General features: G+C 33.8%; 1 protein-coding gene across 3 annotated transcripts in view; it reads left to right on the top strand.

The window, feature by feature from the left end:
- The first annotated feature begins 5,433 nt into the window (after positions 1–5,433).
- The window catches only part of LOC143237481 (uncharacterized), a 43,059-nt gene continuing 20,820 nt past the window's right edge, over positions 5,434–27,672 (top strand). The window contains exons 1-2 of one of the 3 annotated variants that reach the window (XM_076476774.1): positions 5,434–5,862; positions 27,310–27,462. In XM_076476774.1, coding sequence (XP_076332889.1) covers positions 5,841–5,862; positions 27,310–27,462 — 175 coding nt within the window. In that variant the 5' untranslated portion in view covers positions 5,434–5,840. Of the gene's footprint in view, positions 5,863–22,320; positions 22,793–27,309; positions 27,463–27,672 lie in introns of those variants that run through there. The other 2 variants (XM_076476776.1, XM_076476775.1) reach the window with 2 other exon arrangements.

Consider the following 27,672-nt stretch of genomic DNA (forward strand, 5'->3'; position numbering starts at 1 on the left):
TAATGTGTCAGTCTTATTTTGGATTTCTTTAGTGTACTTTTGAAGTTAAAGATAAGCCTACACTAAATTTGCTGCTCTGTTTGTATTAACATGTTTTGAACTTCAGTACAAAAGAATACCTATACTCGAAGAAAAAATGCATGCTATCAGAAAAATATCTAACTAGGCAGTGAAAAGTGTAATTTATTTTGCTAATTAGAGGAAATTAACTGAAATTACATAGTGTAAAAACAAGGTTAAATGTAATTAGGTTACTGCCTTTTAGGCTTTAACCTGATTTTTAAGTATTGGATGGAAATCTTAGTGGTTACATTGGGTGCTGCACCCTCATGTGGAGATTAGCTACGTTAAAGGAGATAGGTGGGTAATTGTTTTATTGGTGTTACCAATGGCCTTTTTGTTGTATATTTTCCTACTGGTTCCTTATCCTTTAACATTTCTTACAAAACTATACAATGTTTTGTTTTTCAACAGTCTTCTAAGACGTATATTTACTTACCCATTACCAGTGAAGAGGATATTCATATTCTGTTTAGTAGTATTATGTTCAAATCTGATTAGAAATGGAAAGTGTGCAAAGAGGTGACAAAGAATCAGCAAATAAAAACGTGAGAATAAATTTAATATGCAAAAATTAATCTTTGGAATTGATACAAAATTTAAGTACTAACTATGGATAAATAAATACCTACTTTTAAATGCCATATGATATCACTGCCCCAAGGGTGAACAAATTTAAATCTTGCACATCAATGAAAATAGGCCAAAGTAGTAGTGGGGCTTTAGAACATTGTCAGGGATTATTTGGTTATAAAGGTTGAAAAATATTAGCACCTTATGAAGATCTCTTTAAGACTGTTATTGTGGTTACAGTTGCAGTTGTTTTCTTGTTAAAAATAAGTTCATGGTTTGATCTTTAGACTTTCCTAAACCTGATTTTTTAACGTAGCAAACGTGTACTTTGTCACAAATTTATTGGAGTTATTTTTAAGCCCAATATTCATGATGTTCATAAAATTGAACAGTAAATTGGTATTGCAGAAGAACACATGAATTTCATTTGTCATACAGTTATTTGTATTGGACCATAAGCATACATATATGAAGATATCTGCTATCCATTTTTCCCACAATACTTTTAAGAATTGTAACATCAAAGAAATTGTACGTTATTAACACACGTACTTTCACATTGCACTTTTCAGTGTTCACGAGGAAATAATGATAATCCACTGACATTTTAAGAACCAAATTTTTAATATGAGCGAAATTTCATCACAGAAATAGTATAGGTCTTTTTGTTTCATAACGTATGTTTTGTGAGCTGTGTGTTAACTATATTTTACATTTCCCACTAAATGGTTTCATCACAAAATTCTAAGTTAAAAAATCGTTATGGAAATATCCCATAAGGTCCCATAAAATTAGATTAAAAAGGAATTTTAAATCGCCTGGAAACCACTAGTTTGCGTTTATTAAGACTAAACGAACTATAAGGTCATACCGTAAGTAATGTCCGAAAATTTAATATTGGAAGTGCATCATTTCTGTCTTTGTAAAAGGCTTTAATGACTAAAATTTGTAGCAGGACGTGTACAAAAATGTTTAGACAAGACACTAACCCAACTCCAATTTTTCACATCATTAATTGTAATAAACCTTTGCAGAACTATCTTGATGAAAGAGAGCTTGGAACAAATGAAGGTATCAAAACTACCTTCCGTACATTCTTTTCCTCCAAGCCCCAAGAATTTTATAGAAGTGGCATTCAGAAGCTTGTGAATCGTTGGCAGAAAGGAGTTAATAATGGAACATACATTAATGATTAAATAACATTAAATCATTTCTCTTTTTCTGAACCTGAAATTGGACATCACCAAAGGGATGACTTGATGCTTACCAGGGACACCCGAAAAACAGTTTCATTCAGCTATAGCAAACCCAGTCATGCGCCGTTTAGTATTAATTTTAAATAACAATACTTTTAACCAAAGAATCGATTACATTTATGTACTCTAGAGGTAATTTAAGTTTCAGAAAAACAGTACTTATAAGACAGGATTTAAAGCTGTCGTATTTACTATTCTTTGGATACGTGCAATTAATGTATTTAATCTTTACTACTAAGGGTATTGACTTGAAATAGACATCTATCGTTGTATTGTAATGTGGTCCACCTCGTGACACCATTAGCTAAATATGGTACCTCTACAACAAACGGCAAAGGAAGGAAAGTAATAGAATTACGCGATTTCTAGGCAGAATAAAACCATAAAGTTTGTCATCGTTTGTTTTTTGAAGTTCGCACAAAGCTACTCGAGGGATATATGTGCTACCCGTCCCTAACTTAGCAGTGTAAGACTAGAGGGAAGGCAGCTAGTCATCATCACCCACCGCCAACTCTTGAGCTACTCTTTTACAAACGAATAGTGGGATTGATCGAAACATAACTCCCCCACGGCTGAGAGGGCAAGCATGTTTGGCGTGACGGGGATTCGAACCTGCAACCCTCGAATTCCGAGTTGAGCACCTTAACCATCTGGCCAGGCCGGGCCGTTTGTCATCATAGGATAAAAACTGTTTACATTTACCTGCACAGCTATGATGCTAATCAGTAGTACATTAATTTTGTTTTTCATTATCCACCAAATAATCCATTTGGAAATTACATAAAATAGTTAATTCAGATACAACTTTATTTGCAGTTGAATAGGCATTTCAAATAATTTATAAAACCGTGTAACTAGTTCTTAGTGTATTTTGATTTACAAGTGCAGAGACATCACGAAGTGCTTGAGAGTCAGAGCTCGTTGGCGCGAGAATTGTCGGTGATTCAGTGTGACATGGATCATGTTTTTCTATTCTGATGTTTTAAGACGTTAACTGGGAGTTCGGGTTACTGTAAGATAGAATCGGGGCAAGAACCGCGAGTGATAGCAATTGGCCACACCTCTTCTGCGATGGTTCAGTAGTAACCCATGTTAAGTAAACAACTATGGGCGTTCGCAGAAAATTTTCCCGAGAGGGGGCTCTATAGTAGCGTGAAATTGTGAAGTAAATAAGACACGCATATCCTGAAAGAATTTTCTTATTTTTAAAGGGATAAATATTTACCCCTGTGTCTGCCCATGTCTATAACAGACCGTCGTGAAATATGGATTCATCAAATTTGTTTCTAACGTAACAAATTTTTATTGACAATCATGATAACTATTGCTTTTGTTCGGCATGACAAGGTGGGTTAAGGCGTTTGACTTGTAATCCGAGGGTCGCGGGTTCGAATCCTGGTCACACGAAACATGCTCGCTCTTTCAGCCATGGGGCGTTATAATTTGACGGTTAATCCGTTTACCACTATTCATTGGTAAAAGAGTAGCTCAAGAGTTGGCGGTGGGTCGTGATGACTAGCTGCCTTCCCTCTAGTCTTACACTGTTAAATTAGGGATGGCTAGCGCAGATAGCCCTCAAGTAGCTTTGTGGTGAAATTCGAAAACAAACCGAAGTATTGCTTTCACCTGTTATAGAAATGGAAAAGGTGTACAATTAATAATATATAAGTTATAAATATACTTCCTTAAATAAAGCACGAAACAAATCGTGTCTCTTATCTAATTACTACTTGGTCGCTGGTCTAATCTTAACCAAGGTCTGCGGGATGATAGTTTAAAACGAGAATGTTTAGCAGTGAAACAGTAGGACAAGGGAACACAAATTCAAACTTGGACAGCGTATGAGTCGTCTGCAGTTCAGACAGTACAACTTTACAAAACGGCTTGTTTCGAAGTTAAGTACGAAGTGACTTTTGGAAGCTGTGTTCAAGTGTGGTGGAGGCAGAAAGTTTAGATGGGCTCAAAAGATTGTATGAGTAATAAGGGATGATTAAAATATATATATTTGAGAGTTAGAAAGGACATCTTTGGTGAGCTAAAAAGATTCTTTTTGTCTCTCTGAAATGTTATGAAAGTTAATGATGGCGCTATGTCCTTAAATTTATATATATAATCTTTTCTATAACGCATAACACCCAAAGTGTGGGGGAAGGACACACAAGTGTCTTGCGTACCTTGGAAAATATGGTAGCACCCTCCGTGGAAGAATGCATTGGAAAAATATGACCGTCACTCTTGCAATAATATATAAATCCAGTGGAAGTGTCTTCTCCAATAACCATCATAAAGCTGGTATGAAAAATTTTCCGGGTTATCCCCAGTTCCTGTCTAGATCCTTGATCTTTCAACTGCGGCCCAAAAGACACTTCTGTGACCAATGGACTTTTAATTAATTAAAACTGTGGAAGGGCGTTAAGAGCTATGTGTTGAAAGGAGGTAACGGAAAGCACCCTAACGTCCATACTTAGGCTGCTATCTCTTATAAAGTCACCCTGATCGTCGCACAGTGTATATCATGATCTAATTATATACATATTGAGTTCTAAAAGCTTATATAAAACCTTTGGTGGGGTAATAATAATAACGTTAACATGAAATTGTATGGAAGTTTAGAATTAGTGTCTTTTATCATAGCATTCACCCCCACATTTTTTTTTAAATTCATAACCCAAAGAAGGGACATATATCTCAGTTTTTTGTATGTAATCCATAACCATACGTGAAAACACGTTTATACAAGAAGATAGGAAACAACACCTACAATATGCTAACAAATCTACTCGTAATACGTCCTCTTCTTCGAGATGATATGCGAATTTTGCCATCTGTCTTCATAAACTCACACGTGTATGTTACCTTCTGATTAATTTATTGAAGCTCGCGTGATTTTCAATAAAAATTTAACAGATGTCCACAACATATTAGATATCACTTACTTGTCCATTTAACAAAACGAAAAGAGCGCTGAATAACCTTGTATAAAGTATTTAATTTTATCATTGTGTTGTACAACACAAATTGGAATTTTTATTTATCTATTACTGGATTATTTCTGTAATAAACATAAATAACGCTGTATAAGTTTGCATAAATTATCTAGCAGCGTGTGCATTTCTATTAAATAATAAAAAAACTTTATTTAATTAATGTCACATTTTATGGTAAATAACGTTTAGTTTGTTTACAAACGATACTTTTCTGCTTACTCTTTTGTAAAATATGTAATAATTTTTTTCTGTCGTTGCAAGAATATAACTTTCCTTTAAAGATGACTACAGTTAATTATAAATGAGTTTAGTGACTTTGATTTATATATACAATGAATATATTGATGCCTTCCAAACAAATCAATGAACTTCACATTAAGCTTGCAACATTTTAAATGCTTGAGCTTAAGGTATTCATTAGGAAAATTTCGTGTTGTCCGTAAATTACTATTTTCTATTATTATTCAAATTATGATAAGTTTTATTTTTAAAAGTAAACCACAGCGTGACAAATCGTCCTTCATGACGTCATTCAACGACTTTCCTTACATGGCGAATGAGGCCGGTATTTTTGTCCGGGTACCGATGTGCCTCAACATCGTGTTTGTAGTACACAGAGAAACGTTTGGTTATAACGTGGTTCTGTGATAATATCGAAATCTTCAGGAAAAGTTGTGTTCAGATTATTTAACTAGTTTAAGAAAGAAAAATATAGTTTTTTGCAGTGTATAATACTTTATTTAGCAATACTGTCTTATTTTCTTTAACTTTAGTTGCAATAGCTTTTTGTGTGTATGTATGTGAAACGCAGCAAGCAGAGAATAATCGGTCTTGCTGCCGTTCTTCATAGAGTGAGAGACTCTTCACGACCGACTCTGAAGGAACGTTTTCAAGTTTCATAGTCGTACTTGCTGCTCGAGTTACTCTATCTTATATTTCAAACATCATCATATTTGAATAGAAAATGGAGAATCAAACAATTGATGGTAGGACATTTTATTTAAATAAATTAGATTGGTCTTTTGTGTATTAATAAGTTTATTGTTCTTAAATGTTAATATTTAGAAATATATTTATATGGTAGCTAAAGACGAAACGTATTGAATTTGAAGTGTAACTTGTTATTATGAGGTAAAAGATATGCAAGTTACAGTTGTTATGTAATGCAGTAGTAGTAGTAGTACCTGAATCGGTTTAAGTATCAGTATTAGATCCTTAATCTTTTGTGTTTTTTTATGTTTATCAGTTTAGCAAGATGCGTGTTCTTTAAAAAGTTTGCTTGTTTTTGAAGTTGCGTTTATAATTTCATTGGTCACCTGTGTTGGTGGGTATCAGTGAATTTGTATATGCTATATTCTTTGTAAGTACTTAATATTAATATATTGAATTATAAATACGCTAGGTGTGATGTACAACTATATTAACTATAAACTATATTTAATATATAAATATCAGTGTGCGTTTCAAAGATCTTGGGCAGTGCTTTGGCCCATGATTGGGCATAGGGTGTAAGCCTATCACCTTAATTTCAGTTTAAAAAAAAAAAAAAAAAGAGCAATTTGAAAAAAAAAAATTATCAAGGATGAAGTTAGTAACAATTCAAGTTGATCATTTGCCTTGGAATTGATTTCTATACAGAGGTGCATTTATATTCATTGTGAATTGAATACGAGTGAACCTCTGTACAGAAATCTAATTCTGTTTAACTTAAATGGTTAGTAATTTTAGACTGTTTTCCTAGATTAGTTTATATCTTACTTTATGAACTAAATACCAGAATGTAATATGTTAATATACACATTTATTTAAACGCAATTTCACTCTTGGTTCTTAATAATCCTGTACAGGATGTATTCGATTTCCAGTTCTAAAATATTGCGTTTCTTGAAGAAAACTTAACGATTGAAGCCAAATTGTAAACATAACCAATTATGTTGAAGTCTAGGTTCACGAACATATCTTAATTCCCCCCGCTGGGACAGCGGTAAGTCTTTAGATTTAAAAGGCTAAAATTAGGGTTTCGATTCTCCTCGGTGGACACAGCAGATAGCAGGATGTGGCTTTGCTATCAGAAAAACACGCATATTCATCTTAATTATATATATAATAATAATGTTGAAAATGAGAAACGCCCTTCGAGCGATATAAAGAATAATATACAGACCATGTTGGCTACTGGTTAAAATTTAATCGAAATGCTTTATACTTCATTAATTTATAATATGAAATACAAGACTGCATTAGATCAAAACATACCTAAACTTTCTAAACAAAAGGTTTTTTTTAGAACTGAAAACATGCTTTCACTCAGTAATCCTTATTGAACCTCCTCGAAACATTGTAATAACAAGGTATCTTTGCGTATATATATATATTTTTTATATTGTGGATGTATACGCCAAGGAAGGACTTAAGCCTTTGATACATGATTCTAACTTGAGAACGTGTACTCGGTATTTAGGGAAACTTAAAGTTAGTTTTGAATGTAAGACAAGATTTGCTGGAAATATATAAATAATCTCGAAGTAAAATATTAAATTCCACACTTGGCTTACTACATGCAGTTAAACCACACATTAATATTTATGTAATTTTGCTTTTGTTTTCAGTACTTTATTCATTGTTTTAACTAGCTCGTAATAAATTATTTGTGATGTAGAAAGTGAGTCGTGAAAAAATAGAATTCCTGGTTGAAACACTCGTCTCTGACGGGTAAAAATGACTTTAGGAGCGCTTCAAAAGAAAATGTATATTTAACCACGCCAGGATGTTAGGTTTGAAGACTGTACATTTGATCAAGATATAATTTGCATCTTTTCCGTTAAAAATTGAAGTGAATTTGTCATTCGTGGCCAAAACAGTTACAGCCATCTTTTTTGAAAGTTAAGAAAAAGAGAGTACAAAGAACAGTTGTTAAATGCTACACTTAATATCTTTAACGTACACTTTTATATGTGTGAGTTGCACTGAAAATTCAGCCCTATATTTGACCGTTAAACCCACTATTTATTTTCTGAAAATTAATTTTCCCCAAAGCAGCTCTGTTATTATTATTGTTTTAATGTATCTCAGAACGGCTGGTATGTGTATTATCACTTTTACTGACAAGGAAAGAACAATGTTTCGACCTTCCTAGGTCATCTGTAAAAAAACACCAAGCACTTTTTTTTTACGAGTTATTGTTAAAGTTGAACTTTAGCACCAAGAGCAGGAAGTTTAAAGTCTGTATGACGTTGAAAAGGTATACAGACACTAAATGTACTTCCGCAGGGTCCCCGAAAGTGTTCTTTTTTTTTTTAACGCAAAGCAACACAAGCTCTCTCTACCTCGCGAAATCGAACCCTAGATTTTAGTGTTGTAAGTCCGTAAACTTACCGCTGACTCACCAGGGGACAAGTAATGCGAAAGTACAATTATTATATTATGTATTTTTCGAATTCCTCTACTATTATGCAGTGATAATAATTAAAAACTTGTCACAACACGACGTTTGATTTATTTTTTTGATTGTGCTAAGTCTTGTGTATCATGTAACCAACGGTAATATCTATAAGTTCATAGAAGTTGATATTGGCATAAACTTTGGTTTTAGCATAGTCGGTATTAAATTATTTGCGGATAGGCCTAAGATTAGATAGGCGCATGTAAAATATTTAGCGTGGACTTAAATTTTCCACTAATAACGTAAATACCCACAAATTCTATCATTGGACATAGATTAATTAATAAGTTACGATAACACGGTGCATAGTAGTTTTATTTATTTATTTTTATCATAATAATTTTACTTCTTGTAGACATTTTAATTCAAACACCTGACGAATTTCGCCTAACTAGAAATCAGCCAGTCGATGAGTGACTGAAATAAAACATATTGCGATAATAACCATCGTTTATAGGCGAACTGACTTCGAAAAATAAACAAAACGGGTTAGTGTAAACTTCACTAGTGATATCAACATTAGGTTAAAAATAGTAGTTCAAGTATAATTACTCTATTTTATTACAAATTACTGTTTTTTGCAGTAATGAACGTTTGTTTTTAGAATAGGTATGACTTAATAAGTAAGTAAACTCAAAATGAAACTAATAATTACTTTATGTTCATCTATAATTCAAATATAAAATTTTACGAGAGATGTAGAAACTAGTAAAAATGAAATAAATTGTGTCGCTAGAGCAACAACATATCTAAGAAAAATTGAAAACGGTTACAACTTTGATAAGTAGTGGCTCAGAAGTGTTTGGCCAATTTTCTAAGCTATTTGTTAAAAGACCACAATTAAAAACTAGTGTATAAGATTTGTAATACATTTTCCCAAATTTCTTGTCATTATACGTAGAAATTCCTATCCATAACTTGTCAGTTTTAGATTGCCTACAAATAAGTAAATAAATAAATATATATATATATATATATATAAGTTAAACATTACTATGCCACTATTCATTGAAGTTTCAGTAACTTTAATAAATCAGTAGTTTTGTCTTAAAATGTGTAATTTTACAACAAATCTCTTCAAAATGTGAAAACATTTGACAAGCTCAGTGATCTTGGTAGGTGGCCCTTTGAATAATTGATATCGAATGAGCTAATCTTGTTCAAATCCATGTGAAATTAAAGTTAGTACTTCTAGGTATACAAAATGATGTGTAATAATGTATACGTTTGTTTTCAGATGAGGAAGAATGAAATTTGAAAAAGAAATTTGCTTTTGGCTACGTGAAATAAAGAAAAATGTTTAAGGTGATGTCTTTTATGTAGGCGGCCCGGCATGGCCAAGTTGGTTAAGGCGTTTGACTCTTAATCTGAGGGTCGCGGGTTCGAATCCCCGTCGCACCAAACATGCTCGCCCTTTCAGCGGTGGGAGCGTTATAATGTTACGGTCAATCCCACTATTCGTTGGTAAACAAAGTAGTCCAAGAGTTGTCAGTGGGTGGTGATGAGTAGCTGCCTTCCATCTAGTCTTACACTACTAAATTAGGGACAGCTTGCGCAGGTAGCCCTCGAGTAGCTTTGCGGCGAAATTCGAAAAAAAAAATAAAACAAACTTTTATATAGTTTTAAGGTTTCATGCAAAGAAATGATTTTCTAAATCTTATGGTTATGAGAAATACAGCACAATTAAGAACACTGTCAATAACATGACATATACAGCGTTCAGCCACAAACATAAACAAACAATCCTCAGCCTTTTTTTATATTAAAAATACAAACATGCTTGTAAATATTTTAATTTCATTAAAAAATGGCAGTAAGATGGCTTCAAGTGCTTAAATTAGAAATTTCGGTTATATTCATGTATTTTTATATAGATATTTTTCGTGTAGTAACTGAATTAAAAGCTTTGTAATCTTTTCAAATATTCTGCTAGTTTGTGTTTTATTAGTTTCGAGCAATGCTTCCTCTAGACTGCACAGCCACACAACAACCAATTAAATGCCGCTAACACTCCGTGATGGTGAGGAATCGAAAAACGTTGACGACTCTGGTAGTCGATAGGCCTAAAGTCCGAATAACCAACTGGTAGCATTGCGGCTTAATGATCCAATAAAGTCGACGGTCTAAAAAATATACACACACACACACACACACCTTTAAAAAACACAAGAAAACTGGCAGCGCACGTCCTTACCTTGCGTTGATACTGGTGCACGTGAAAAAATCATTTCGCACATTGAAAACATTAGTGAACGTTGGTCTGCAGCTGTGAACGTTTCTCAATTTAGAGTCCATTACTTTGGATGAGATTTTTAATTTCTGACCAAATATTGGAACTTATCAGTGCTGTAAATTAAAGTTTAGAAACACGAATACTTGAATTACGTTCCGAAAAGTTGCCAAAAATCAGATAGAAATGAAGACAAACTTTTAGCTTTTTAATTCTATAATTTTGAATTTTTATTAAACAAATACTAATAATACGAAATACACTTTTATTTTGGTTAGTAGCCATTCTGGTGGAAAGTGTAGTCGTACTTTACATGGTAGAATCACGTATGTCATTATATATCTTGGTGGGTTTGTATTTTTTCTTTTAGGCTTCATAGTCAAACTGTTGAGTAATTCTGAAGGAGGAACCATCTGTAAGCTCATCCGGACTTCTATATCCGAACAATTAGAATTTTAATTTATGTATATTTCAGATATTTGCAATGAAGTGTTTTGTGTCAAGGTTTATGCATTTACAGCTTTCATATAAGAGTCTGTGAAGTAATTGGATAGCAGTAAGAAGAGATGTTACACTTTTGTAAACTGCTTAAAGTGAGGCAGTTCTCTATTTGAGAAACATAAACATATACGTATGTTTTCTCTCTATATACATATGTTGAAATGTAACAAATTACTAGGCCATTCTGTACATGTCTTTAATTTAGTCTAAAACCTTAACTGTTACGTAAGAAAATACAGGTTTTTTTTATTTGTAATAGTGTGATTGGTAAAACAGTTAAAACATTTAAGTTTCTACAGATATTTCATTTAGAGAATTTACATTTATTTCTGCAAATATATGTGTCCAAGTTATTATAGCAGAGAAGAAAAACAAAAGTACGTCAAATTAATACTCATTTGCGCTTATAAATTAATGTATTCGGTGCGTATATTTGAGCACAGACAATTTTTATGAAGTATATAACATGGTTTAAAAATATAAACAGTTACGATTGTTTGTTTTTTTAATTTTGCGCAAAGCTGCTCGAAGGCTATCTGTGCTGGTCGTCCCTAATTTAGCAGTGTAAGACTAGAGGGAAGACAGCTAGTCATCACCACCCACCGCCAGCTCTTGGGCTACTCTTTTACCAAAGAATAGTGTGATTGATTGAACATTATAACGCTCTCACGGCTGAAAGGGTGAACATATTTGGTCTGACGGGGATTCGAACCCGCGACCCTCAGATTACGAATCGAGCACCTTAACTCAGCCTCGCTGGCTATACATCTAAAAAATACTGATAAGAACACGAAATGTAACGAATGTACTAGTAAAACTAACCAAGAGGAGCGTTTACTTTATTTTTACTTATAAAAATATTTATAACAACCTTTTATTAGAACAATTCGTAGAGAATGAAATAAAGTGTGAATGCAACAAATTCTGTGTCAGTCAGACAATTTTTGAACTAATTTTGAATGAACATAGATTTTGTAAAAGAAAAGCTGATGTAAACTATAACCACCATAATCTACGAGATGGAATCGAATTAATTCATTCTTTGAATAATTATACTGAACTGAATGTAAGAGAGTCTGTGGCAAAAATTAAAAGTAGATGTTTCTTTAAATAAAGACGAAGGTCCTGAAATTTCAGTACGACGGATGTGGTTCAATTAACATTGAATTGACTAGCTGTCAGGGGTTTATGTGTATGTGGGATGGAATTCCGCTACAGTGAGTGGCTGTGATTTGTTGGCGATAAATTCGAACAATAAACGGACAGCACAAAATTTACTCGTTTTGAAATAATATATATTGGAAACAAGCGAGATGTATGTGCAAAAATATTTTATACTATATGATATCACAGTTGTATCTGAAACTAAATGTTTCTCTTTTCTTGTCAAAAGTCCACATAGGCTGATTCAGTTACTTTAGAATCCCAAAGGCAAAACGAATTAATTTTTCCATATTATGTTTCTAACTACGCAATATACGAAAAAAAAATCACTTGCGTTACTCTGTGGGTTATCACAGTTGTATCTCGAACTTTAAATAATTTTAACTGAATAAAAAGTCCACATAGATATGTTTAGTTACTTCAGAACACCTTTGAAAAGATAAATTATTCTCCTTACGTTTGTTAAACTGTGAAACTCTTTTAAAATATCACCTGTTACGGGTAAATTAACAATCACGCAGTTTAACTTAACTTTCACTAATTTAATTTGTGTTGGTTACAAATGTTATATTCAGAGCTTTAAATATTTTTTTCTGTCAAAGGTTCACACAGGCTGGTTCAATTGCTTTAGAACCCAATTGAAAAGACGGATTAATTTTCCTATCTCTGTTGTTACAATACAATTGTGAAACACACTGTAGAAATCCCCATTAATCACTCGCATACTGGCTAACTTCAAGTTTTATTTCACTAACTAACCTTTTACCTGAGTAGACTTTACTTTCACTTTACTCAACTTGCTCTTATTCGGACCCGAAGTAGCCCAAGAGTTGGCGGTGGGTGGTGATGACTAACTACTTGCCCTCTAGTCTTACACTGTTATATTAGGGACGGCTAGTGCAGATAACTCTCGTGAAGCTTTGCGTGAAATTCAAACCAAACCAAACCTTACTCGGTCACACACACATATATTACCCAACTGAGGCCTGGAATTGTTTACAATCTCGGAGACACTAGGATGTAACAATACTTACTTGGCGGGAAAAATACCGAAAATTCGAGTAACGTGACGTAAATAATGTAACTAAAACCTAGTATATCAATCAACTGCATCTATAACCTTCACTACTCCTGTCATGGAAACTAAACAGTTATTAAATATTAAGACAAAATAAAATAACGCCTACATTAAACTGTTTTGTATCTCGAACATTAGTATGTATTTATTAACAACTTGCTGGATTACCGGTCTCCTTTATGAAAATCTTGTAAATTCATGATTAACGAAAGGTTATCTTAGGATGAGAAAAGTTGTTTCCCTTATATGTAATTATAAAAACTGCAAAAGATAAAATATGAAAACGCAAATCACCATGTAACTTAGGGTCGGCTGGCGCACATAGCCCTCGTGTAGCTTTGCGCGAAATTTAAAAACACAAGCAAAGAGTGTAACTCCGCAAGGATCCAAAAACCTTCATACCAAATTTGGTGAAGGTCCCATCAGCAGGGGGCGAAGCACTGGTAAAAAATACGTTCATAAAAACTACAAAACTAAAAATTTGTATGAGTTTTATACATGCGTTACATGTAGCTTACTATCTCTCTCTCTCTTATATATATATATGTATACACACACACACAGAGGCTATATGGTTTTTTTTAAATTGTAAAACCATATACACATGACATACGAATTTTTCCAGTTGTATAGACCAATGCATATTTATTAGGTTGAGGAATAATTCGTGAGCGTTTTTAAATAATTTCATTCAAGCATTACATGCAAGACTATACAATACTTCAATGCATGAACACATTACACCCAAAACATTTATTATGATACTTTATTTCGTGTAATACCTAGGTATATAGTATGCATTGTTTTAAACGAAATTGCAAGAAATTAAATGCGAAAAGCAGATGGTGTCGAAAATGCTCGATTTTGTCCACTTGACATTCCATTTAATGAGCTGAAAATGAAAGCAAAAAATTAAAGACATATGAAAATCAAACACACCATCTATTAGAGCAAAAAATTATCTATCAAATGACATGAAATATTTTGCGAAAGCGTTTCATTTATGAATATATTTGTTTAACTTGAAAAAACGCTCACGAATTATTCCTCAACCCAATACGTTCAATGCAAGCATGAGTATGTTATCACATAGTAATTTATATACGAGTAAGTATTTTTGGTATTTATTGTACTTGTTATATTTTATCTTCGACCTCCTCTCTGCTGACCATAGTATGGCTGGTCACAGTTTTGACACAACTGACCAGATTTCATCTCAGAGAGACATTCGGCACATCCTACATGAATTAACAATTGTGAGCTAATATATTTCCCCTCCCTTTTTCTGTTTCTGACTGAGTTTGGATAATGACACTTCTATGACCCTCTTTCACTGTGGTGACCCTAAGCTGTGGTGGGCCGTCGTTGCGGCATACTTTATCTGAAACTAAATATTTCATAAATAAAAAATGCAGCTACAAAACTTGTGCCTCACTTTCTCATAAAATAGCCATTGTTTTCGTCATCTCTTGTAACTCCTTGTAAACAATGAGCTTCAAGGATGGCCACTGTATCTGCAGTATTTATAAGAACCGCAGTTACACGGTATTAGCTATAATTCGACACTCACTATCGGCCATCATCGTGTTTCCCGATCCGATGCTCGAAACTAAGTTAGTTGTTGTCTTTTAAACTACGTCTTTAAGATTTCTGTTGTGGGAGACAGTCTAGATGTTGGTGTGACATCTCCGAAATCGATCATACAGTAGTTAAAAACATAATCTTGTCAGCATTATCGTGTCCTAAAGGGCAGGAGCCATATATATATATACAAACAAATGATATGAGATATAAATACAGTGGTAACAATAAGTTAATAATCGTTATGGTACACGTGTTATGCCGCTCATATAAATATTAAATTATATTCATGGCTTGCATGAAGCTATATAAGTATGCATGTAGTAGATTATAAGGATCCACATGAACTACAGACTACATTAAAACGATTGGATGTCAATAGTTATACAGCCGCTGTTATTTACTAGGTAGTCAAATAAACTTTAAAGCTACATTACACAATGCGCAACTATGCGTTTCGTAATAAAGTCCAGGTTTTATTGCAATACTCACAGCCGTTTTTACTGTAGGCTGACGGAATAATATTAAAACGATGAGAAAAGAAAACTAAATGAGCTATTTATATTATGAACCACTACCATGGTTCGTGATACTCACATTAATACACACTGATTTTGTATGTATGTGAAATGAACAATTACGTTAGTAACGTATACGAACCCATGACAGTGTTTCTCAACTATCCGTCTATAAACCTTCGTCACCGACTCGTCACAGCCACCAGTTGGATTTCATGAAAGCACACAGACAAAAATAAAACAGACAGAATATTAATACGTAACATATATATGTTTGTTTTTGATTTTTCGTTGTACTTGAACAGTTTAGGGAAGCAGCGAACCGGACTCTGGTACGTAAAAGGTTATAAAACGCTAATGTTTGAGAGTCAAAGCCAAAATAACACGTAAAGTTACATAAGTTGGACTAGAAATCATAAAAGTATCAAATAACTTTTAAAACATATGGAGATGTGGTTCAGCTATCTCGAATCTGTAAGTGTTAATACTTCCTGCCACATCAAAAGGATGTGTAATCGATCATTTGAACAGTTATGGAGATGTCCAGAATGTGTGAATCGTGCGGAAGTTGTAACTAAAATGGCTAGAATTGATTTCATTGGTGAAATCGCAGTTCCGTATCCAACTGTTAAACTGTAATGGTGTTTTCACACACACAAAAAAAAAAATCCCGAACGCCTTCCTCTTCGGAGTTACTCGGGCAGTAAATTGCTACATCCATTTCGTTCCAGCGTAATATTAAAATGTGTATGAAAATAATAAAAAGTAAGTAAACAGTTTCGTACTCTCTAGCACTTTTCTGTTTAATATGTTATCACAATAACATCCAGATGAACCGATCACGTGCACTACATCAGGGATACCTGTTTTTGCATACCATTTGCTAAAACGTAAAAGAAACGAAAAGCAAAAATATGGTATAACATGTAATATCAACTTTTAACCTTAAGGAAGCAGTATAACACGCAAAGAACAATAAACCTCTGCAAAGGTAATGTTTGTACGGTAAGTGTTATGAAGTCTTTCACAGAGAATCCATGGTAATTATAGGGAGTGAAGCTTAAAAGCTAGATGTAATTCTTCAAGATCCCCGAAAGTGTTCTGTTTCAAAAGTAAATAAAACCAAAATTAAGAGCAAGAGATATTTTTATTTCTTGCTTTTGAAGTTCATGTGTCATGTTGTATTGTAGCCTCCAGTGTGCATAATTCTTCTCGTGATTCATAGTATGCACATTTTTTTACTGGTATAATAATAACAGTACAAACTACAAAGTTAAGAGTCCCTTATGTGACCTCATTTTAGAGTCTACTAACTGATAGTCATTCTACTGGGTAATGATGCGAGTTGTTAAAACAAGTGACCCCCTCTAGGCGGTCTTTGGCCTCCTGTAGGGAAATTATTGTTTCAAACAAATTATTGCCAGCTTTCCCATCTCTTTGGAATTATATTGTTAAAATCTGGGGGATTTTTGCAGATCATAAATATTATCTAATTTTGAAAAAAAACAACTGAAACACCAGACTAACTGTGTGTGTGTATGCAATTACTCAAATAGCACAGCAACATTTTTACTGTAGTTGTTTGCTTTCTTCTTTAAAACTATACTGCATGTTACAAGTGTATTTATTATTGCTTATTGCTACTACTCTATAAGAAGGCCTGACGTGGTCTGGTAGTAAGGAGTTCGACTCGCTATCCAAGAGTTGTGGATTCGAAACTCTGTCATCGAATATGCTCGTTTTTTTAGCTGTGGGGGTGTTACAATATTATGGTAAATTCCACTATTCATTGGTAAAAGAGTAGCCCTAGAGTTGGCGGTGGGTGGTGTCGTCTAGTTGCTTTCTTTTTAGTCCGTCACTGTTAAATTACGAATAGCTGGTGCTGATAGCCCTCGAGTAGCTTTGCCCTTAATTCAAAACAAAACAAACCAATATTATTTATATTAAAACTTAAAAACGTATTTGTTTCTTGACTTTGTAACTGATATTCAAGTAGATGGTTCGTTGAGCAATATGACACTTTGGACAGTCATGAGAAATACACTTGCCAAAACGTGATCGTACATATTAGTAAAGACAAATACATAAGTAAGCACATAAATAAGCAAATATTATTTTATAAAAAAGTTCGATACGTTGTGAGAGTTACGATGAAGGTTTAAGGCTGTCGCTTAACAACTACACGTTATTTCATTTGTAAGACTGTATTACCATTGTGACAGACAAAACAGTTGGAATTTAAGTGAAGTGTTCTCTGTCTATACTGAAACCTAAGCTCTTAATCTGTGAACTATAAACTCGTAAGCATAGCATCAACATACAGAAATTCGAGTGTAAACAGAAATCCTTTCTTGCGTTTTAGAGACAGGCGTATCGAACTTCTCCAGTATTGTCACTTTAGAATTTTTGTTAGGTTAGGCCAACGGTGATGTTAAATATACAAGCGTGCGGATAGCCTGCGACAGCAAGACGAGGGCAATAAGAAATTAAGGATAATCAGAAATAAAAGTTAATATTGTATCTCAGAGCGGTTGGTATGGGTATTAACACTTTTATTGATAAGCAGAAAACAACGTTTCGACTTCTTAGGTCATCTTCAGGTTAACAAAGAGTGTACAACTGACCGTTGCCGGACACGTCTTAGGGATGACAATATAAATGGGTACGAGATTGTAGGGGTCGTTGCAGTTAGATGTTAGGTTATTAATTAGTAATTACTAATTATTAATCAGAAATAAAAGTTATAAGCGTTGACTTTAAGAATAATCAGAAATAAAAGTTATTATCATTGTTGACTTTAGCAGTGTAAGAGTAGAGGGAAGGCAAGCTAGTCATCACCCCGCCCACTCTTGGACTACTCTTTTACCAATGAATAGTGGGATTGACTGTCACATTATAACCCCCCCCACGGCTGAAAGGGCGAGCATGTTTGACGTGACGGGGATTCGAACCCTCGACCCTCAAGTTGAGAGTCGAGTGCCTTAACCACCTGACCATGCCAGGCCTACTACTTTTCTGTCTACAGTAAAATTAAATTCGGGGTGGGAAGAGTTCTCCTACAAATTTTATCGAAAGTGTCTTAAATGGCAGATGGATGCCCTGTGATTCGTTAATAACTTCACATCGGATAAAGTTCAAAAGCTTCCAAAAATAAACCCGTGCAGTGCTCGACATGAACCAGATGTATAATCCGGTTTTCTCACCTGAACAACCGACGTCAATTTATTTGTAAAAGTTAACTTTTTTTTTAATTAAAAAAATGTGTACGGCAAAAACATACTGTACGCATTTCTTGTCTGATCGCTCCAAACAGGCGAGAATAGAAAAATATAATAATATAAGAAAATTGGTGTAACATACATCTGTAAAGATTTATTGTGCTAACATAGGCTGGAAAGCTGTTACTAACAGATATTAGGAAAAATTATTATGATAATATGTATTAGGAAAGGACTACTTTTTAAATTCCATGACGAACAGAAAAAAGGTATTTTCATAACATTTTCTATAAAATAATGCTTTTGGGTCGGATGTGGCTTAGTGGTTAATATGTCGAGTTGTCAATTCGATTGTCCATGGTCCGTGTACCGTACTTTAAGGTCAGGAGTGCATTTAAAAAGTGATAGTAAACTCCAGCTATTCAAGTAGGGTAACCCACTAGTTGGTGGTGAGTGTGCTATTGAATAGCTGCCTTTTCTTTTGTTTGTAAATTCAAAATTAGGGACAACCAGCCCAGTTCTTTAGTTGTTTTGGGTGAGCATTCGAAATTGAAAAGTATGCTGTTTTGTGGGTTGTCAACAAAAGAATTTCAACACGACAATCTTCGTGAAGAAATCTGTTTAAGTTGTATAATGGGACTTTATAAATATGTTTACATGCTGAAAAAGTCACACACTTGCATACTCATTATTGTAAACTGTTACAATAAACAGTTGAAAATACGTTAAAACCTTCTACATTATAGTTGTGCAGACTAACCGAACTTTTATTAAAGTTCTATCAGACTGTCATTGTCGTAGATTTAAAGATGGAAATATTTAAGACATGCATGAAATTTAACTCGTTTATTTTGATGGTTAGGCTTCATGAAGCTGATACGGTGTTATTTGATATGGGTCGAGCTTCCCGTTTGCTCAGCGGTAAGCTGAAGGGCTTATAACGTCAGAATTATGGGTTCGATCTCTGGTCTGGGCAAAACACGGATATCCCATTGTGAAGCTCTCTGTGTTAACCAAGCAAAGTAATATAGATCGAAATACTTACGTTATTTTTGAACCATTCTTCACGTATGTATAAACTACACAAAAAACAATAAACTAACTAACATATGTAAGGCTTCTAATGGTTGTTGCTGAGTTTTTTTTTTACTAAGACGTGCTTGAACTCATAGCGGACTTAGGAAGATGTTCAAATTATGTTGTATCCGCTACAAAGGAAAGAAGAATAAACATACTGGATATAGACGATATTTGTGAAATCACTTGAAATGAAATGTGGGTTGTCTAGTGATTAATTTGAAAGTTGAAAGAGGGACTTGAGATTTTCAGCATTTTCTAGCTACAGAAAGTTATTGGTATTTGACACTCTTGATGACAAGAAACACTTGAAGTAAAAAGGTATTCTAAAGACGGCTGGTATGGGTATTAAAACTTTAATTAAAATAAAGTACAGAACAACGTTTCAATTTTCTACACCTGGTATTTTCATAGGTGCTAAAATCCTGAAAGGAATCCATACGACATAGAAGCTCAAGCCTAAAGAAGAAAACCTTTTAAATAAACAGCAAATGGTCAGAAAACAGAAGACGCTAACATAATGTGTGTGACACAAGCTTCGTGGTTTTAGCTAATATTTCTAGTAAATTTTAAGACCATTTTCTTATCAGAAATGTTGTACATTTACATATTTTGAAAGGGTCTCTGTCATAAAATATCAATCAAATACTAATTTAACTACAAATAATTTATCCACATGCACAAACGTTTTTCACCTGTTCTCTGCTAACTATATAATATTATTGATATTATTAAGAAATTGAGATGGGTCATAAACATATAAGTTTATAAAAGGTGTATCATATGGCAGTGTACAAGTTGTTTGGTTATTTTAGAGCAAAGCTCTCTGGTGTGTTCCCCGCGGGAAATAGAACGCTGGATGTTAGCGTTGTAGGTCCGTAAAGGATTTAGATCAGTTATTGGGTTGGGGAAATAAACGGTAGATGGATTTTAATTATGATAAATGCAAGATATTGCACATGAGTCATCATAACTTGAACTATAATTTAGATGGGTATAGATTTAAGAGTGTCATGAAAGAAAAGGATCTTGATGTAATGGTTGATCATCCAAGCAGTGTGCTGTTACTAGTGGTAGGGCAAATCGGATTTTAGGTTGTATTTGCAGATATACAAGTCTTAAAGATGTTATAATTTCATTGTACAGGCCAGTGGCTGGGCCACATTTGGAATACTGTGTTTGGTTTGGTGCTTCTTGCCTTAGAAAAGACATTGAATTGGTTCAGAGGGGGATTACTAAAATGGTACCTGGGATGGAGGAGTTGTCATATGAGGAGGGGTTAAGGTCCTTAAAATTGTTTTCTCTTGAAAAAAGAAGTTAGAGGAGATATTATTAAAGCATTTAAGATTGTAAAACGAATTAACAGTCTGGATGTATTAACATTTTTCATGCTTAACAATGAGAATCAAATAACTAGGGAACACAAATTTAGATTTAGACAAGGCGGAAGTCGTCTTTAGCTAAGACAGTTTTATTTTTTCATATAAGGACGCCTATGGAATGGGTTGCCTTCGGATGTTGTGGAGGCAGTAAGTTTGAGGAGTTTGAAAGAAAGCTTGATAGATATATGAAGGATAAGGGTTGTATTTATTTATTTCTAATTTTTTATTTAATAGTTTTAGTTTGGCTTAGAGGATGGGACAGCCGAGATGAACAAGTAGATCCCTTGTTTTCCTTAAACATTATGTTATATTCTGTCCTTGTATTTAATGCATTTCAGTTTTAAGTTTGAATATTTGATGTTTTATATCTGCAATCATGACAGTTTTTTGTCACTACTTTTAACAGTCTAAAGCACTTTTCTTATTCTGTATGTATCAACTCTAATGACATCTTCAGATCTTTGCAAATCTTTACTGCTCATTATTCACGTGTAATGGTGTCAGTACGCAGATGTGAGGCACCATCTTTGACGGCCTCGTGGCACCAAATATGTTCGCCCCTTTCAGAAGTGGGGCGTTATTATGTGACGGTCAATCCCACTATTCGTTTGATAAAAGAGTAGCCCAAGAGTTGGCGGTGGATGGTGATGACTAGCTGCCTTCCGTCTAGACTTTCACTGCTAAATTAGGAGCGGCTAGTGTAGGTGATTCTCGTGTAGCTTTGCGCGAAATTCCTAAAACAAAACAAACCATCTTTATAGCATGTGACAGACACAGTCAACTTTGGCGCACCCTCAGTGGCTCAGCAGTAAGGGTAAGCCTGGAGGCTTATAACGATAAAAGCCGGGCTTTGATACCCATGACAAAGCAGAAACAGGATAGTTTGTGAATTTTTCCAGTCGTTACAATCGTTATTGAAAGAAAATGCGTAATCGGAAGCGAATTAATTCGATTTTAATGCGTAAAACAAGGTAGACAGTTCTGTCCTTTCACGTTGTCATTGGCTGGTGCGACTTAAAACACTTCTGCCATCATTCTCGTCTGCGAACAGAGTCCACTCTTACCTTGCTGGTTGTCACGTGCTTATTGGTGTGACGTCTTTATTTAGATATTATTAAATGACGTGTTCGAAAATAATATCGTTCGAGAAGTCATTAAAAACGATTTAGATTAGAAATTGTTAATATTATTCCATTTCCTGTACAAAATTCCAGATATATGCTTCATAGTCCAAATTGATGTATTTTTGTTCACAAGTTATTCAGTGTGTGTTCTGTATAAAAAGAAAATTACCTAATTATCGTAACATATTAAAATATTAATAACCATTGACCTTTAGAGCAAACGCTGAAGTGAAGGGTAGAGTTATTGTTTGTTATTAAGCACCAAGCTACACAGAGGGCTCTTTGCTCTGCCCACCACGTGTATCGAAACCCGATTTTTAGCAGTACAAGTCCGCAGACATATCGCTGTGCCACTGGGGGCCGAATTATAGAGAGATAACTCATGAACCTTCAGAGAAATAATAATTTTATAACTTTATTGGAGATATCCTAATAATTTACGATTATTTAAAAGTTTCATTTTTTCAAGCCCCCAGGTGGATCGGTAGTAAGTTTACAGACTTGCAACGCTAAAATACAGGACTTATTTTCTGGGGTGGACAGAGCGTAGATACCAGTTGTGTAGCTTTGCGCTTAAAAAAACGTTCGTGGTGAGTATGTGGTAAGTTAATGAACTTACGGTGTTAAAATCTTGGGTTTGATTCCCGCGAAGACCCGGCATGGCCAAGCGCGTTAAGGCGTGCGACTCGTAATCTGAGGGTCGCGGGTTCGCATCCCCGTTGCGCCAAACATGCTCGCCCTTTCAGCCGTGGGGGCGTTATAATGTGACGGTCAATCCCACTATTCGTTGGCAAAAGAGTAGTCCAAGAGTTGGCAGTGGGTGGTGATGACAAGCTGCCTTCCCTCTAGTATTGAGCTACCAAATTAGGGACAGTGCAGATAGCCCTCGAGTAACTTTGCGCAAAATTAAAAACCAAACAAACTAAAAGCAATCAATTTTCAAGTAGCCCTTTGTGCCTGTACATTTATTGTTTGCACACACAAACCTGTAACACTTAATATGAAAATAATTAATAAACATTCCTATTAATTTGAGAACAAAGTCTTTTAAATGTACTTTGCTAAACTATTTATTTGCTGAATTACCTGCTGTCTGTGACTTTGCCAGGTTACAAGGCCCTCAGATATTTTTACCAGCAAAAATAAGGAATGCACAGTAAAATATTGACCACTTCACCACCAGTAAACAGTACAAGATAAATAACAAATTTGAGATTTTAAAAACCTGCAAATGGAGATCATAAAGAAGTGAGGAAGCAAGGCTGTAGACATTATTTACTCAAATTAGAAATCTTTATTTCGACTCCATTTCATTACCTAAAGTTACTTCTGGTGGAGTCAAAATAGGGATTTGTTGTTTGTGTAAATAATGTTTACAGTATCTCCAGTCTTGCTTTTGTACTTTCCTTTTTATCCTATTTGTATGTTTTTAAATTTTTAGTTTTGTTATTTATTTTACTTGTTGGCTTTTTATGCTCAACTATGGGCAAAGGATTACTTGATATGGTAGCCAACTTTATGTATAGCAATGATAATAAACATAGCTAGTACCTAGCTGGTATGGTTCATGATGATTTACTGTAGCTATTGACTATTTGATTGCATTAGTTTAAGATATAAAATGTTAGGTTGCAACTGGGTATTGTCATGGAGCATTTACATTTTCTGTAATCTAAATTCTCTGTATATAATGTATAACAATGAGCAAATATATGCCTAGACTAAGACACAACCCCATTAAGCATAAAAAAAGTTATACTTGCAGAAGAGCACCCTTTCCATATATATCACATACATCTAAAATATTGTTTTAAATAATAAAGTTTCATGTATTTTAAAGTAATTATTTGACGAAGTAATATAATAAATTTTAATATTATGTTTGTGTTTACTCTTTCATACATACTGTAGGGACTGGTTCCCTGAAGATACTGAGTATCCAGATAATACAGTCATCTAAAGTTCATCTGTTACGGTCATATATTTCCTCTTTCACCCTATACTTAAGCTTTCAAAAAGAACATCAGATATTTATGAGAAAGCTAACTTGAAGGGGTGACATTGTTTACACTAAATTTTTTTTAAATTTGTTTTTTAGTCTCTGTAAAATATAGGGAAAAAATTTGACTTTTTATTACATCTACTAGCTTCATAGTACTTTATTTAATATTCTACAGAAGGTTTGGGTGCAATATACCAAACGATTTTTGTTATAGGCTGTCAAAAGAATGACAAGAATGATAAACATTCTGTTTTTAGCAGATTTGCTCTTTGTTAAAAGTCTAACATGCTTGTTTTTTTATATGTTTACAGCCTTAGAAACCAATAGTAAATGTTTTAAATTGTTGTTTAACTTGAATATTTACTGTTTAAGGTGCTTTTTTTTGCCTGAATGCTTTATTAAGGTTTTGTACAATTCCTTGCGATCACCATTATGAATCACTCACGTGATTCATGATTTTAAAAAAAATCGGTAATTTAAGAGTCAAAGAACATTGTTTCAAAACTTTAAGAGAAAAAAATCTGTGTTAATTATATGCTGCTGTTTCCTTTATCAGTGTTAATTGTATGCTGCTGTTTCCTTTATCAGTGTTAATTGTATGCTGCTCTTTCCTTTATCAGTGTTAATTATATGCTGCTGTTTCCTTTATTGCCCCTCCCAGGTGGATCATTTCACAACAAGCTCAGGTGGAAGCAGGCTGACTTTGTGTGCCCCCTTCCTGATCTGGAGGCCCTTTTCTTTGATATTATTTGCATTTAATCTAGCCTGTTTTAAAACATTTTCACAGAAATTGGGACACCCTCTTGAGCTGAAGGGGTAACCATTTCTTCCCTCCATATAATATTACTGCCACATCCCTATCTCCTAGTAGAGAGTTTGACTGCTCATAACACTTAAATTCATGGCTCAGGTTTTCCTGTGGGCATAGTACAGACAGCTCATTGTGCTCAATAACAAGCAAATTTCTGTCATTGCAAGGATGTGTCAACATCTACAGGTATTGCCTGTTTTAAGAGTATCAAATTATATTCTTATTAAGAGGTATGTAACTTTTGGCATGACACATACATAGAAAATTCTGATAATCATCGTTATTTTCAAACTTGAAAAAATATGCTTTGGTACATAATTACTATTCATTCATGGTTTTGAGATGAGAGTTTAATACTAAATTTAAAGATTATAACTTGTTATTAACACTTAATTTATTCTGTATTAATTGGCAGTGGTAACTTCATATATACCTGATCAGCAACCTTAATACAAAATTCAGTAAAATAAACATTATTTTTTTATTGAGAATTGGTCTTGAAATGAGCAGATATGTAATAACATTTATGCAAGTAACTCAATGTTAATCCACTGCCACAAGCCTGTAACTTTAATATAGGTATGGCCACAAGGGGTGTTGTTTAATTTACTTTATTGTATATGTATTTGTTTTATAGCAAGGGTATCTACTGTATTCACTGCAGAGATACAGTTGGACTATCAGTCATTATTTTTAATTGTTTTTTTTTCTGTTTCTTAATTATTTAGAAAGAACATGGAATATTCACATGATACTTTATAATAACTTAGTTGTTTTGTGTATTTGTATTGTAATGTGTTTCCTATAACTGCACTGATTAGTGCATTTGAAAACTGTGGACACTGTATACTGTCATTACATTAAGAAGTATCATCTATCTTAAAGTAAACCACAAGGCAAGTGTCACTGTTGTGGTCAGTGAAAGCATTATGATGAGAAACAAAGAAAAGGTGATCCGAGCCTCAAGTCAAAGTATTGCTATGAGGTTTTTGCTGGAACAACATAATAGAAGAATAGTATGAATAATGATTACTTGGTAAATATGGATTGGATAAGCCTAAAGAACAAATATCAGTTGAGATTAATTTAGTTGTCTGATATTTTGAGTAAAATATCATTGGATACAGAGCTCTCCTCACCTAAAACTATTGGAACCATGCAAAGAATATTCTGTTTAACATAAAACCTAGCCACTTTTATGTTGTCAGTTGATATTGAACTGCCTGTGTGCATAGATGCTATATAAAAGACTTGAGTGCAGGATCTGCCATCCTTGTTGACAAGCCAAGATTGCAATATGATAAGCTTAGAATCAAAGATATAATTGGATTTGCATTGTGTTTAGTTGAAATAGCCCTTCTCATCTATTTTAAGGATGCTGTTAATTCTCTTTTGTGTTACGACAAGTGAAGATCGTCAAGGTACGAGATGAAGTAATGGTTTTGATGTTAGTGCTGATAAAATCAAATCGCTATGTGGTGTAAGTGTGATATGGCTATTAACTCAAATTGGAAAAAATATATTTCCAAAATTAAGTACAGTGGAGAAACCCCCTATGTAATAAAACAGAGTATAGTGTTCATGTTTTTTCATGTCAAAACAAAGTTGGTTTGTTGTAATTGATTGTGAAAGTATCCTGTTAAGAAAACAGCTTATTTATTCTGTATGGAAGTAACCAAACTAAATAAGGAACCTTCAAATTCAAAATAGTTTACATCAATACTGAACTGAATTTAGATTATTCATGATTTTTACCTAGAAAGGAGTGCAAACATTTTGAGTGAGACAATGGAAATTATAAATAATTGAAGTTCACAGTTAATGAAAATTCCACTGATGAAGATTAGAGCACATCACTGTCTGCTCCACCCCAGACCCACCTGAGTACTTTGAAAGAAAAGAAAAACTAAAGAGAGAATCTGCAACAAATGTTTATATTAATTATAATACAGTAGCATGTCGTACTATTATAAATGTGTATGGTAGAAGACGTAGTGTGGTTGAAAAAACTTGAAAATACATTTTCTGACATGAGTGAAAACAAAAGCAAAACTGCGTATTTGATATGAGATCATCATGTCCTATGATTTGTTTAACGTCCTTAAGTAAAATAAAAGTTACATAAGCAGTTGAAATAAAGGCACATATGGGTTTAAATTATTTACGTCACAGGTATGAATATCTTTGTTCTAATGATTAATTTCTGGGAATGTTCCTGATGCTATAATTGTAATAATAAAAATGTTACTTCAACAGTTGACATGACCAAATTCAAATAATTGTTATTTTTGTATATTTTGAAAAGAAAAGATAGTAATGACGCCCACCAGAAGAGGGTATGGTCATACCACTATCAAAATGGAGCGAGTACAACAGAGTGATGTAAATAATAGTTCTGTTGTGCATATAGCTGGGGGTGATCACAAAGGAATTGTTATTAATAAAGAGGCATCAATAGGTAAGGTTTTTGTTTTTAATTCTTGGATTGAAATAAACACTAGTTGGACTTGGAGTTCTCCATTGTGTTTTAATTTAAATGCATGATTGTATCTATATTTTTTTCTTTTGTTGGTACATATTGAATTCATGTTTTTAATTATTTTTATGATAATTTTGAAAATGGCATTTTATTACTATTCACCTGGCAAGGGCATGTAAAGTGCAGAGG

The sequence above is a fragment of the Tachypleus tridentatus genome, chromosome 13 (genome assembly GCF_004210375.1).
Source record: "Tachypleus tridentatus isolate NWPU-2018 chromosome 13, ASM421037v1, whole genome shotgun sequence".
Classification (NCBI taxonomy): domain Eukaryota; kingdom Metazoa; phylum Arthropoda; class Merostomata; order Xiphosura; family Limulidae; genus Tachypleus; species Tachypleus tridentatus.